Here is a 14,840-nt window from a genome sequence, read left to right as displayed (position 1 = left end):
AGTTAAAAAACTATTCATCTACTAATCAGGGTTGTTGACGTCCTGGACGTCCTCAAAGGGACATACACCAAGCCATATATGGAGATCTAGGGATTTGATGAGGTCAGACCAACATATGGAATGTCAGAACAGGTCAGCTCCATATATGGAGATCTAAGGGTTTGATGAGTTCAGAATAACCATATGGAATGAATTCTGTAGTGGCCATATATGGAGTTTGTCTTTAGTGTACAGGGTTTGATGAGTTCAGAATAAACATATGGAATGAATTCTGTATTGGCCATATATGGAACGTGTCACGAGGTGTGACTGACTGACAGGAGATTCAGGTTTTCGTCGCAAACAACAAACATTATACCATTATTATATATATATTATCTTACACCACTATTAGACTTAAAATTATGATTATATTATACTATTGCTTGAATCTCCCTCTTCCTGCCTCTCACCATTTATACTTTTCTTTTCTCTGTCTTTCTCTTCTCTCCGACACGGTCAAGGCAGATGGCCGCCCAGCCTGGAGATCCAGGCTGGGCTGATGTTTCTTCCAGTTAAAAGCGCCATACACTGGGTCAAAGTCATACACTGGGTCAAAGTCAGACCCAAAAATGAGGCGATCAGATAAATTCTGACGTGTCAGAAAACATAGTTTGTCTCGTCGTTTTCACGCTCTTGCACTGTAAGTAGTAGTAGAGCTGCAACACAATTCCCTGATTCAGTCAGTCTCTTTTTCTCACACTCACACTCACACACACACACACACACACACACACACACACACACACACACACACACACAGCAATATCTTATTATATTTTAATAATCTTCTCTTTATTTTAACCAACCAAGACATCCCTTTGCAATACATTTTACTAGGGCATTGAAATACAGTACCTTTCTAACAGACAGAGGGAAGTTCAGGAACCGTTAATTGTGTACTGTCACTTTAAAAGTGAAATGTATACATCAGCATACGACGGTGTCACGCACCAAAAAATAGCCAATCTACAAGCTCACAGTGACTGGTTGCACCGCGTTGTGAGCTTGTAGATCTGCTTTTTCGGCAACGATAGACTGAGAAGTTGCACATTGAATACGTCACGTATTATGCGAGACTATTCAATCGATCTGCGGGAGTGGCAGGGAGATATAACTATGGCAGGGAGATATAACTATGGCAGGGAGATCTTTAAATGTGTGCACTTCAACTGCCCTCCATACCTGAAACAGTCACTGATACCATATACATCCCCATATCCACTTAGAAATACTCAACATCCCTATTTTGCTATTCCCCAAAGCTCCATTTGACTGGAACAATCTTCCTCTTTCTATAAGATCTGTGACCTCCCCTGGCTGCTTCAGGACTTCCCTGTATTCACACCTCAAAACAACCTGTTCATGCTACTAACACTGCCCGTACTGCTGTTTACTTCTGACCCCTGTTTCAAGTCACTGTACTGTACTCTTAATATGCTTGTCCAGAAAAAAGTTGGGGGGATGGGGGAGTGGGTGGGAGAGGATGAGCAAGCTAACTGTATCTGTACATATCTGTATTGTCTATTTGTGTAACTGCACTGTACTGTATGTAATGTTTTTTACCTATGTACGGGACCCCCTCTAAAATGAGATGCAACATCTCAAGGGGCTATCCTTTCAATAAATTCTAACCAAATTCTGATTTGAGTTTCTCCAAACATATTATGAATTGGATTATAAATTATGGCAACGGAGACTTGCTGTGCAGCAACTAGCAAGCACCACATGTCTTGGGTGGAAGAGAACGGATGTTCCGCTGCAGCAGCTGATGGCTACCGTGTTGTTTCGACTCGGTGCAGACATGCAAAGGTATCGCATTTGGGTTTAATACAAAGCATTATGGACAGATGCCTATGCATTGTCGAAATGCTCCCTGTCGTGCATGCAACAACTGTGGTAGGCTACATTATTGCACTTAGCTCCCCTCTTGCCTTTTTTTAATGTTACCAACGTTTTTCACCCGGTCCACCATACTTCCACGGTAAACGATGACGCACCACGCAACCACCCGTCGCGTCCAGGCCCCCTTATTATATATAGCGAGCGGCCCATGACGTCAGGCGCTGCGGCTATACCCGATAACAGGCTCGACAAGCCAAAAGCTTATTGATACTCGGGTCTCGATAAATGCCGAACTGGGTTTTTAATGGACCCGATTTTCGGGCTCCATCCCTACTCAACATACTGCATATGTTGAGTAACAAAACAACTTTGCTCCTATGCACACACAGGTATTGCAGATGTATTGACAGTTCATTGACAGAAAGTTGTTCATAATAACAAATGATTTTTGTGAAACAAAGTCATTATAGAGACAAAGAAGATAACCCAAGCTAGCTGTAGAAGTGAAATATTGGTGAGTTACCGTGAATCAGATTGGACATTGCAATCAGACAGTGCTCAATCTATATTCCACTTTCAAAACAAATATGAAAGGAAGTTGTGTGTTGATATAATTTGAAAGCGCCTGCACTGAGCTTTCAAATGTTCCTGCACGTACAGAATGAGTAGTAGTACAAAATGACATTTCTAAAATCTCAGTGTATGGCCAGCTTTAAAGGGGAATTGTTTTGTTATATGTACAGTGTCTTGAAATAAGTGGATGTGATTTTGTTCTATAATAAAATGTAATTGAAAATAGACATCACTTTTCTTTGCCAATAGAGAAATCTGACTTAAAAAGACATCAATTACAATGTGTGGTGTTGTTAGTCCAGGCAGTAGGCACCCACTCTTTGAAAGTTTAAAGATGGATGTCCTTACTTTTGAGATGTGCTGCTATTTATCACATATCCAGGACTTAAGAGTTAAGCTGGGCTAAGCTCAGTGTTCCAACAACACACACTAAAGTGCCTGCATGCAAGCCATGCATGCACAGTTTCTGTGCAGATGGAATTCTGTGGAATGATTTTTCACATTTTCAAAGTCATTCCAGTCATTGCAAAGATGGGAGGAAAATGACCAATCTTTGATGTTACACTCCAATATGAAATAGCCGAAAGTCTCTGGTATTCTACAGACAGTCTTTTGTTAGAGCCACATGTTTGATAGCCTGGGGGAACTGAGAGCGATCAATGAAACCAACAGAGAAAAATGAATACAGCACACAAGCTTAAAGTCACTATGCAGTAGTGAAACGCTGTAAAGCCCAACGCCTGTGGTATGTTTTGAGTACTGAATAAATAAAAGGGGCCCAAGGAGGGAAATGGAACCCCTGGAAAACTGGCTTAACAGTTCCACCATGTTTATAATACTAAGAACGAGAAAAATAGAATACCAAGAAAGAACTATGTTTAAATATCCTGACCCATACAGTAAAATTAGATACACGGTAGTCACAAGCATTCCTATATGGGAGATACTATTCATGAATATACTGTATATCTCGGCAGAAACCAGCTAACTCCAAAATGTAAATCTTTCAGGCAATGACAAAACTAAATATAAGTGAAGAAAACTATATATTTAAAACAAAGCAATACTGCCTCATCAAAGTTGGTATTGTGACTTAACATATTTTAAGATACTTGAATGTGTCGTCATATTATCACCACTTTACCCCAATCCAGCTCAAGTGATAAGAACAGCTTACAATGGATCTCCAAGCTCACAATGCATCACAACACGTGAATTAATGCCCTGATGCTTCATGACACTGCTTAAATAGGCCTACAATAACAAGCAGGACTTTAAATATTACAATAACTTCTGCAAAGAGGGGTTCACGGAGTTGCAGTTTCAATAGAACTAGTGAGAGAATAGCCCTGAAACTGTTAGACGACAGTCGTGTGATCCATATGGCTAGGGAGAGAAATGCTATATGAACTCATTCTTGTCACATTGCTCTGCTCAGAAAACACTACATACATTTTAGAAATAGAATTCCCTATTTTCATAACATTAGCGTCAGTGCTAAGTTTGATAAACAGGTACACTGCATAATTCCTTTTAACAGACTACAGGAGGAAAAACCCTGACTTGTTACTTGTTAGTGTGTTTATCTTCCGATCTGCAAGCTCTGTGTGGAACACAGGGGAGAGGGGGTGGAGTTAGCTAGTTATACCAACAGTTTGAGGATCGAATGGAGTTAGGTTTGGTGCTTGGAAGCTCTTTTTAATACTTTTCATTGGTTCAGAGTGTTCAGTAGTGATTTATAAAAAGTAAAGCTGAAAAATGGAGTAAGCTGGTTTCAAAATATAGATTTTCAAATATAAGCTTTTGTTAAGCACTTAAGTCCTATATACTTAGCCAATCTACAAGCTTGGTTTTAGATGGGCAATTTTGCAAAACATTTGCACCTATATGCCCAAGATGAAAGTGTTTAAAAGAGCATCAACAATTATTAATCTCCAGTGTGCCGGTTAGGTGCGGAGTCATGTAGTTACTGTACCTGTTTGCGTTCCCGTTTGGTGGAGATGTGTTGCGGAGGCGGTTGTTGCTGCAGTTGTTGCTGCTGCTGCTGCTGTTGCTGCTGCTGCTGTTGCTGCTGCTGCTGCTGCTGCTGCTGCTGCTGCTGCTGCTGCTGTTGTTGTTGTTGCTGCTGCTGCTGTTGTAGCTGCTGCGGGGCTGCATTCATGATAACGGGCGCCGGCTGCACCTGGGGTGTGAACTGGGCCTGGGCAGGGTAGTAGGCCCCCGCTGTGGACCAAACATACAGAGGAATGTAAACACACACACAGTCGCACACCCACATTGACACACAGCCACGTCTACCTGACGCACACGGCACGCAGACTCACAGCATGCATCCTGTGCTTACACAACGGTATGCATTGCACACCTAATGTCACCGATGGTTTAAAATGTCCTGCACAACCATCTTGATTTTGTTTTTCCTCAAAAAAAAGTCTGACACCTTCTGACGAGTCACAACAACTGCAGTTTCATTCTTTTATAGTACACAATGGGTGGATTCAGCTTAATTTTGACGTGACAGTTAAGATATGGAGGAAAGGGAAATAGTGGGGATATTATGCAGCAGAGTAGTTCCATCCTCAGCAACAATCAAAAGGTGTTTGGGTCCAGAACTCCAGATTTTGGGGTTCGATGCTGATCAAAATTGTGATGAGTACTACTAGACGACCGATTATCCATGTTCTGACTGATATCATTTAAAAGTGTATAATCAACACAAACTAAACAGAAATAAGTTATTTAGCCATTTACTCCCTATTCAATGTGATGCACTGTGAGCTTGTACTGTAGATGTTTTTTTATTCTGAAAACTTTTGAAAGATTGCCCAAAATAGCAATGCCAGGTTTTAAGAGTTTAAAGTTAAAAATCATAATGTCCCTGATCAGCACCAGGTCTGATGTTAAGTTGCACTTTATATTTTCTTTAGTGTTGCCCAACCACCTGTACTGCTTACTGTATCTCGGTTTCATCCTTAATGGGGTTGCGGTGCTGCTATGGCAACTGAATGAGATCAATAAAGGCCCATCTATCTATCATTTCAAAGGACACTGTTTATTTGTATGACTTTGTATATGATTTGTAAGACTGATGATCAGTTCAATAATTAGTCAGATAAACAAGGTTCAAATTCCAACCAAAATGTTCACAAATCAACTAGTATACAGTATATACTGCTGACTAGCTGCTTCTCAACGTCTTATCGCCTGAAAAATCAATCTGTACCATTTTAGAGTTAGACACCATACAGGTAGGCCTTTAAACGTTGACACAGCAATCCCTCCCCTCGCCCAGGCTTGCCTTGGAGCCCTCTACACTCAACACCATGGCCTGCTTCACAAACCCCTTTAGAGAGCACAGGCCAACCTGCCACCACCATAAATACGAAAAATGTGAATCACATAAGTTCAAAGGCACCACCACCCGACACTCAAAAGTTAACCTCAGCTGCAGATCTTCAGTGATCTTACCTGGTCTAGCTACAGTATGAACCTCTTTCAACCCGCTTTCAATCTCATACTCCCCCCCCCTCTCTCGGATAGAAGGAAGAAAAGAAAAAAATTTCCTCACATAGAAGTGGCCTCTCTGTCTGCCTGTTGGGAGCTCTCGCTCTCTCACTCGCTCCTTCCCCCCTGAATGCATTTCAGCCTAACTCACATTACTGAGTCTGCATTGTTGACCAAGAGCGGCACAGCCTAAATATAGTCAAAAAACCACACCGACTGGGAGAGAGGGAGGGAGGGGGGTGGCAGGACAGAGAGAGAGATGGAGTGAGAAAGTCATCACACCAACGGGGGAAGAGAAAGAGAGAGAAAAAGAGAGCGAGAGAGAGGAATGCATGCATGAAATGAGAAAGGAAGGAGAGAATGGGATCTTTCTTGGAGCACTTCCCAAACCCTGTAAATGAGAGACTTGAGTTATGACTCACAGAGTTCACACAGAGAGAGAGAGAGAGAGAGAGAGAAAGAAAGAGATGTATAGAGAAGCATAGGGGAGATGAGTTGGATGGTGGTAGAGTAAGGCAAGGGTGTAAATCGACACAGCGTCTAGACACCTACCCTGGGGTGCCTCCTCCTGTTCTTGAGAGCCGCGGTTCCCCATGTCAGAACTCCTGCACCACTGTGAGCATGTGTACACGCAGGGTTAAAGGAGGAAGGGGACGGGGGTCGTCTTCAAACCCCTCGTCTGTTCTTCCTCTCTCTTAGTACAGGTGACCCTCAGAAAAGCTTCTTCTCTTTCCCTACTTCCAGCGTGTCTGCCTTTCGCCCCTCCTTCTGACCTCCCCCTCCCTGATCACTCCTCCTTCTCCCCTTTCTCCTCTTTCCTCCCTCCCTCTTTCCTCCCCCTAAAGTGTAGACAGGGGCGAGCTTAAAGGGCCACTTCACCCTTTTGCAACCAGATCTAATTTTAATGATGTTTAGGACACAAGAAACACTTCCCTGGAGATTTTATGTGTGCAATATATGTTTTAGATATTTTAGTATTTCAAAGTGCCTGTGATGTCACAGGCACTGGTCTCACTTCCATTCCTGGACTACATGTTGTCTCAGCAAAGGTGCATACATACTCCAGTTTTAGGTGATTAGCTATCACCTTTTTAAAAAGAGTTATCATACTTGCGGTGATGTCCTTAACTCCATTATTGCCCGCTATAGGTGGTAGCATAAGCACACCTAACCTGTGCCACCCGTCCGCTCTCACTCTACGATCCTCGTTTCATTTCCGGGTTATCAGTGGGGGCTGTTGTTGTGAGGACATTGATCGTTAGCCGTAAGCTCATACCCCTTAGCTCTCGTCAGAAACAGTTAATGTCCGGAGAGATACGATACAAAGTCACAAATGATTTACGATCGTCGGGATGTGCAACAGCTCACCATGGACATCGCTCGAAGCTTGAGAGCTGGTGAGGACGGAGGCTCTCCATAGCAACCGGAGCAATACTAAAAGGTAAATTGACGGTCGCCGCTTTCATGTGGTTCATGGGGGTACGAACATGTACGTACAGTAGGTGGCACATAGCCTGATTATCAGACTGTAGCTTTCTTGAAGCTTCAGTCTGACATTGTCTCCTGTCTGAGCGATTTCAAGGGGGAGGGGATTAGAATTTCCCTCAACCAATAGCCATTGGTGTTGTTTTTCCCTCCTTCCTCTGTGTGAAAACGGGACACGGCGCTGATTGGTTGTTCGTTAGACCCACCCCCACCACCGATTGGATAATACATTTTTGTACCGAAGAAATTATAGGTTCACAGCACAACACCAGACCAAGAGATGCAGTCCACTCAGAGAGCGGGCGGGGTCTTTGGGCTGGATCCAGGCTAGGTGGCACATGCCGTACCCTAGCCTAGGGGGTACGATTATAATCGTAGATAGCAGAGAAAAAGTTAAGCATTGATGCCGCCTCCCTCTGGTTCAGATACGCATAACTGTCTCTCTCTACTGCTCGCTCTGTCAGCACGCGCAAACACACACACACACAGGCGCTCGCGACGCTAACTGCTTAATTTCTACAGTCTACAAACAGCAGGTGGGTTTTTTCTCAGTGCTTTAGCTCTATGTGCCTACAAAACCAAGCGGACCGCCCACCCAACTTCTAGACCAATCAGTGAACAAGGTGATAGCCCTAGAGTGGAAGGACTTGTCGGAAAGTAAAAACAGAGATGTGTCGGCCGTCGGGCACCGCAGTGATAGCTGATCACCGCAGTGATAGCTGATCACCGCAGTGATAGCTGATCACCGCAGTGATAGCTGGGCACCGCAGTGATAGCTGATCACCGCAGTGATAGCTGATCACCGCAGTGATAGCTGATCACCGCAGTGATAGCTGATCACCGCAGTGATAGCTGATCACCGCAGTGATAGCTGATCACCGCAGTGATAGCTGATCACCGCAGTGATAGCTGATCACCGCCGCGAGTGACTCATTTTCAAACCCATAGAAAACTACACTGTGGTGATAAGCTATCACCTCAAACTGGAGTATGAATAGGCCTTAAGACAGCCCCTCCCCTCTACACAAGGATGAGCAGTACGCCAAAGCATTATGGTCATTGTAGGAATGCAAACCCTAGTCAAACACACAGACTACATTATTTTTCTGGCCATAGGGTGGAAATTTCAAATTTTGCTACTGTTATCTACTACAAATTCAATTAACATTGAGTGACTGCAGTTTCTTCCAACGGTGGAATGTTCCTTTAAGAGCTAAAACTAACAGGTCAGAGAGGAAATAAGGAAGACCTGAATACCACCCCCCTCCCCCCGGTCTTGACCCTCCTCGCAGTGATCTGATCTGTGTTGGGTACGAGGTCACAGCCAACAGAGGTGGCCTGTGTGTGTGTGTGTGTAAAGGGGGGGTGTTAAAAATACACGGCTCACTCCTCCCCACTATGTCGTCACCACCAACACATGAGTCTGTTTTCACCTAGTCCCAGGAAAGGAAATGAGGGCGCTGTTTTTCCTTTATTTTTTGACAGATTGGTTTTCACCCGACCACTAGCACAGCTGTGTTCGCTGGTCGCTGACAGTGACACCTACTGCCCTGGAACGCTGAGGCAGGGGTGTGTACTAGTTTAGGGCATTTCTATGGGTTTGCAGCATGGTCAATTTTGTTTTAATATTCCAGCATAGAGGGAACACATATTCGGATGTTATGAAGCTTCCTGCCTCACATCTGTAAGGCGATTGTGGAATGTAGCAAATGTAATACAGATTCATACACATGGACGCAGCTATATTTGTATTGTGTGTGTGTGTGTGTTTCATTGTATGATTGTAGGAGGTCAGGCCACTCTGACCTCATGGCACATGCTAGATTCCCCAAGCAGGTGACACTATATTATGTCACATACACTCAATGCTGTATCTACTACACATCAGAAAGTGTCCTTAAAGGTATATTCAGTGATTTCACTTAATTCAAATATCACTTATTTTTTGTTTTTTGGATAATCCTCCCTACTATAAAGTGTGCTGACCATATAAGGAGTTCCTCCCTGTCCCCAGTGAGCCCCTGGGGTAAAAAAACCCTAGTTTCGGTTTGGGCTTTGGGCGGCAAAGCCTTCATCCAATCAGAATGAGAGGGGCCTTCCTCCAATCATGATCGAGTGGGGCGGGCCTTGGTGCACGTGCCGTTGGTCTGTTGTACTTCCCCCACTGTAGAGCGTGTGCATGTGCACATCTTGTTACCGGGGTGGACCGGGGTTTTTTCCAAATCACCCAAATCACTGAATGCTCCTTTAATTAAACACATTTAATTCAAATGTATAATTTTATTGAATAAAGACTGTGCTGAGCTGAGGAAACATGCACGTAGGCAAAATGCAGCCTGGGTGAGAACCCGTAAGAGAGACAGGGACATTCTAGGTGGTCGGTTCTAGGGCGTTAGGTCTCAAGGAATTACTTTTCACTTTTTCCTGTAATGATCATTTAAAGGCTTGGTGGGACTGCTTCAGGGGCGGCCTTGACATTTCCATATTATTACGTTTCTTACATTGAAATGCCGGATTAGGCTGGCCTCACTCACAGCCAGTTCTCTCAGACTGATTCATACTTCAGTGGGACACAAGTAGATGGTGGGTATAGCGCCTTGATGTCGCAACCACTAGCAACTTCTGGGTTTCAAGTTTACATCAAGCCACACAAGGCTTGGGGAAAATGAAAGGTGCACACAATTGTAAAGAAGGGCAAGACAAAGATTACTGTGCTCAGACACACTGTAGGGATTTATATTTCATTACAGTATCTTCTGTTGTCCAAGGACAATTAATCCCAGCTCTTTCACATCCTCACAATAGAAGAACAGGGGATAGAGAAAGAGAGAGAGAGAGAGATTCAGCGTAAAAATAGGCCAAGTTGCCCTTTAAAAACCCATCCAACCCATGCGAATGAGGCAGAATACACTCTTTGATGCTCCACTTAATGTTCCAGCTGATTATTTCCCACTAGGATTCACAATAACCAACTCCCCTCAATAACAAGGCAAAGGGTAAATAAGGACTCTCAGTCCAGACGCTGGATCAGCAGCTTTAATCTTAAAACAAACACAATTTGCCGCTAAGTTACATCAGCCCTTTGTCGATATCAGCTCCCACACATTAACCCTGAAGCTGAAATTAAACAACAGAGTGCATTTGATTCATTCCGACTTCCAGTGGAATATTAAACAAGTCCATTCAAGTTCAGCCTTGAAATAGACCCCAAGTGTTAAACGTAGGGCTGTCCCTCCCTGCTCATACCTCATTGAAACTTCAGTTTGAATTAGCATTAAAGCTTCAACGCACAACATGAACTGACACATGCTTTCATCAATTTCTGAGCTTATTATTCAATTATATATTTAATACACATGTTAGTACTCAATTATCATTGAAAAATCTAATTCACCTAATATCCCATTGTGCTCCACACAACACCTGAGGTTGTGCTTTACCATCATTGTTGGCACAACAGTGATCTGGTCAGGAATGAGGCGCTTGTTCCAAGTTCCACAAGCATCACTGATCCAAAAAGCACAACCTTGATTTAAAAATGTAATGGTAACAGTTACCATTCAAATTAAATGTCAAAAAGTCTTATATTTTGGGGCAATTTGCTCTCAAAATAATCCCCCCCGTTTTTTTGCAAGTGTCATCTCTGTTGCATCCCTGGAAATGCAAGGGATCTGACAGAGACAACAACTAGTCCCTGTTTACTCAGCCAGTCCAGACCCATTGAGAATTTGAGATGGCTCTGTGCCAGCCTACTTGAGCTAACTAAATCTGATGTTGTGACTGCAATCTGAATACTGCACATAAAGAAACAAAACTTCACTGGCAGTGCTTAGTTCATCCTCATTATAACCAGTAAGACGCCCTGAGGGCGAGCGAGAACTGACAGGGTGAGGTTGCATGCACGCATCCGCCTGGGTGACGGCAGACTGCTGGGCGAGCGCTGGCGCTTTGGCATGGGGGGGGTCAGATCAGCATATGGAATGAATTCTGTACTGGCCATATATGGAGTGTGTGTCTTGAGTGTACAGGGTTTGATGAGGTCAGATCAAAATATGGAATGTCAGAACAGGTCAGCTCCATATATGTAGATGTAATGGTAGCAGCGGGGGCAGTGTCTTGTGTACAGGGTTTGATGAGGGCCGGGCAGTAATCTTCGGGCCTGTAGTGTAGGTGTCAGGTGATGATCCAGTCTTCTCCATGTATGGCTATCCAGGGTTTGAGGGTTTGGGGCGGTGGTGGCTCAGGGGTTTGGCCCCATTTATATATCGCCTTTATCCAAGGCGCTTTACATAGATTGGGTGAATTCACCCATTCATACACCGATGGCGGCGGAAACCAAGCAAGGCACCAACCAGCACATCAGGATCAATTAGGGGTTCAGTGTCTTGCTCAAGGACACTTCAGCACTAACTCTGGGGCTCCAGGTTCGATCTGGCAACCTTGCGGTTACCATCCAGCCACACTACCCGTGATATATATTGCCGGGAATTGTAATATCACAGTGATAATGAAGCTTGACTGTCTTCATCGCAGAAGAGAAAACGAATAGCGCGTGTGTGCGTGCATTTATACCCTGCTTTGTGCTACATACTGCTCTCCTTTGCCTTTGTTCTTAACCAGAGCAGCCTGGGTAAGCCTGTCCTCAATCCACCTTAGCACTGCCACTCCAAAAAAACAAAAAATAAATATGCCAGCTGCCTTGGCACAAGGAATGAAAGTCTGAAAACTCCCAGATACTTTTTTCAGGAATGGGCATGTGCATGTATGCGTCTCAGGATCTGTGTGTAAAATGTGTGTGTTGTTTTGCACAAATGGGGGCACTATGTGTCATTAACCCATTTTGACCTGAGATCAGATTCTAAAAATGTCTTCTACATCCTGACAGTTTTCTGAAAAAGCTATGTTTATGTCAGTAGTTCTTCGACTTTTCAAAAATAGCGCGCTACGAGCTTGTAGATCTGCTATTTTTCAATAGCTAAAGCATAACATAATGCTAACACCAAAAGGGGTTCCCACCCAAAATGGGTTAAAGCGTAAGCACAACACACGATTAGACAGTAGACACAGATCAGACAAATAGTGTGCAAGTGGCAAGTAGCTTTGGAACGAGAGGCTGTGAGTGAGCCTGTGTGTTCCAATAGTTTCAGTTCAGCTAATGACATTACACTGGGCACCGTTTGTGGACAGGGACAAATTCCAGAAATGCTCTTTCAAATGTTCCAACAACTGGCTCCTGGTCCAAAACCACACTGAATTATGTGTGGAATTACAACTCACACACTGCCCTCTAAAGCAAAATGCATACTTCAGTTCATCTAAAAAAAAAACAGACATTCATGTCAAATTAAAGATGGGCCCTCACACCCAGAACAATTATTTCCCCCACTGACTTCTGGATCCAATGAGAGTACAATTAATGAATGTACAATAAAATCACTCAAATACAAAGCACATTAAATGCCAAATGGCACACCCAGGATTGTGCAAGTGTGTATTCTCATGGCAATGTGTTACAGTTTAAACAAAGGCACGACATAGCTTAGATAAATAGCAGCAGGGGATCATTGGGTTTGTTTTTAGGTCATCGTGGGTTAATGTGGTGTACCGACATAGAGCAACCACTAGATGGTGTGGTAACACACGCAATGAAGGGCAGAGATTCCACTAGTGCACTTTGAAGGGCCTTTGTTATAAGATCAAAGCTGTAGGGACCTCAAAAACTCTTGGAAAATAACTGTTCCATTTTGAGAGATAGTTTTGTAACCTTTTCTGGTCTGTATATGGATCAATACAATTATCTATAGATTGAAATAAATTAATGTTTTAGTAACTGAACCAAGTAAATGTAAAAAACAATTTCGAGATGTTTGCAGTCAGAGACATGACATTTACCACTATTTTGTACTCATTGTGTGGTTAAATTAATTGAATTGTTTAATTGAATCATCAAACAATCAACAGGGTAAAGAGGATGCATTTTTTAAATTAAAAGGTTAAAGGTCTAAATCACGATAGAAATCATTGCTATTCAGTGTTTATTCAGTAACGGGGGTCTCCCTTCTCCCTACCTCTTTAGTAAACCAAGTAACGTCATTTTTATCCAGAGATAACTCCACAAAGACCATTATCAGATTCAATTTTATAGAGTTCCATTTCTAAATATGTCTGTCCATTTGGTTTTCATTTCATCACATCCAATTTCACATTTTTATCCTGGTATCAGGTCTTTGTCCTGATTGGACAAAATTGGTTTCCTGACCATGTATTTTCTGTTTACTAAAGTTATGTTGGAATGTAGATCTATTTAACACTTCACTAAATAATATCACTTACACCCCCTTTAATCTACTTACCCCCCCCATTTAGTCTATGATGAAAATAATGGCAGCCCTTCAATGAATTATGTGGGGTACACTTTCTAGTATACAGCGGCCGTGGCCTGTGTGTTTGTGTGCGTGTTGGGTGTGTGTGTGTGTGTGTGTGTGTGTGTGTGTGTGTGTGTGCGTGTCTGTGTTACGCGAGGCCCATCACGGAGCCTCTTACCATAAGTACCATATTCAGCAGGGCTGGTGCCAGGGTAGAAGCCAGGAGTGCCAGCTGGCACTGGGTACTGTTGGGGTGTGGCCACATAGGTCGCTGATCGGTACTGAGGAACATAGAGAGAGGAGAGAAAGAGTCAGTTTGCTTGGTGAAACACTGCAGTTAAACCACTGTCAAAGCACAAGAAGATTAACACGCTACTGTACTGTAGTCAACAAACCTCCTTGCCTCCTCTTAGTTTTTTGACATTTATTTATTTGATAGAGACAGCATACAATAAATGTATTTAGCTAAATGCTCATTACCTCATTTTTATTAGCACATAAGAAAGTACTGGATATGCAAAAGATCAATGCCTTCCACAATGGATGCCTCCGTAAAATCTGCCGCATCTTCTGGCCTGAGAAGATCTCATTCTCAAATAAAGAGCTGCACAGGATGACCAGGTGCTTCAGTGTTGGAAATCAAACGCCGCCGTCTACGATGGCTGGGTCATGTGCTCCAAATGGCCCAGGATCAAATCCCAAAGGTTGCACTGAGATGGACCCCAGTAGGGAAATTAAGTCAATGTCGACCCAAAACGACCTGGCGACGTACCGTGACAGCTGAGCTAAATGAGATGAACCTTACATGGAGCGAGGCACAACATGATGCAGCACAAGACAGGTTCCGATGGAGGCAGATCGTCAAAGCCTTATGTCCCACTTGGGACAAAGAGGATTAAGTAAGTAAGTAAGTACATAAGAAAGTAGCCCACGGTTCCCAAGCTGTGTGGCCCATATATAAGGAGCCTATCTCTTCTTTCTGTGCCGCAAGGCAGCTTAATGTACAAGTACACCCCTGGACATGGCACT

At 43.4% G+C, this 14,840-nt stretch overlaps 1 protein-coding gene across 1 annotated transcript in view; it reads right to left on the bottom strand.

Annotated features, from left to right (window-relative positions):
* Nucleotides 1–14,840, bottom strand: part of LOC306932753 (eukaryotic translation initiation factor 4 gamma 1-like) — a 62,894-nt gene that overhangs the window by 24,556 nt on the left and 23,498 nt on the right. Inside the window, exons 8-9 of the mRNA XM_079514665.1 lie at nt 13,990–14,092; nt 4,433–4,680 (exon numbers count right to left, since the gene is read on the bottom strand). Coding sequence (XP_079370791.1) covers nt 4,433–4,680; nt 13,990–14,092 — 351 coding nt within the window. The remainder of the gene's footprint in view (nt 1–4,432; nt 4,681–13,989; nt 14,093–14,840) is intronic.

Source organism: Electrona antarctica (genome assembly GCF_951216825.1).
Source record: "Electrona antarctica genome assembly, chromosome: 11".
Classification (NCBI taxonomy): domain Eukaryota; kingdom Metazoa; phylum Chordata; class Actinopteri; order Myctophiformes; family Myctophidae; genus Electrona; species Electrona antarctica.
Note: the sequence above shows the minus strand (reverse complement) of the source record. Positions and strands in the feature narration are given on the sequence as shown.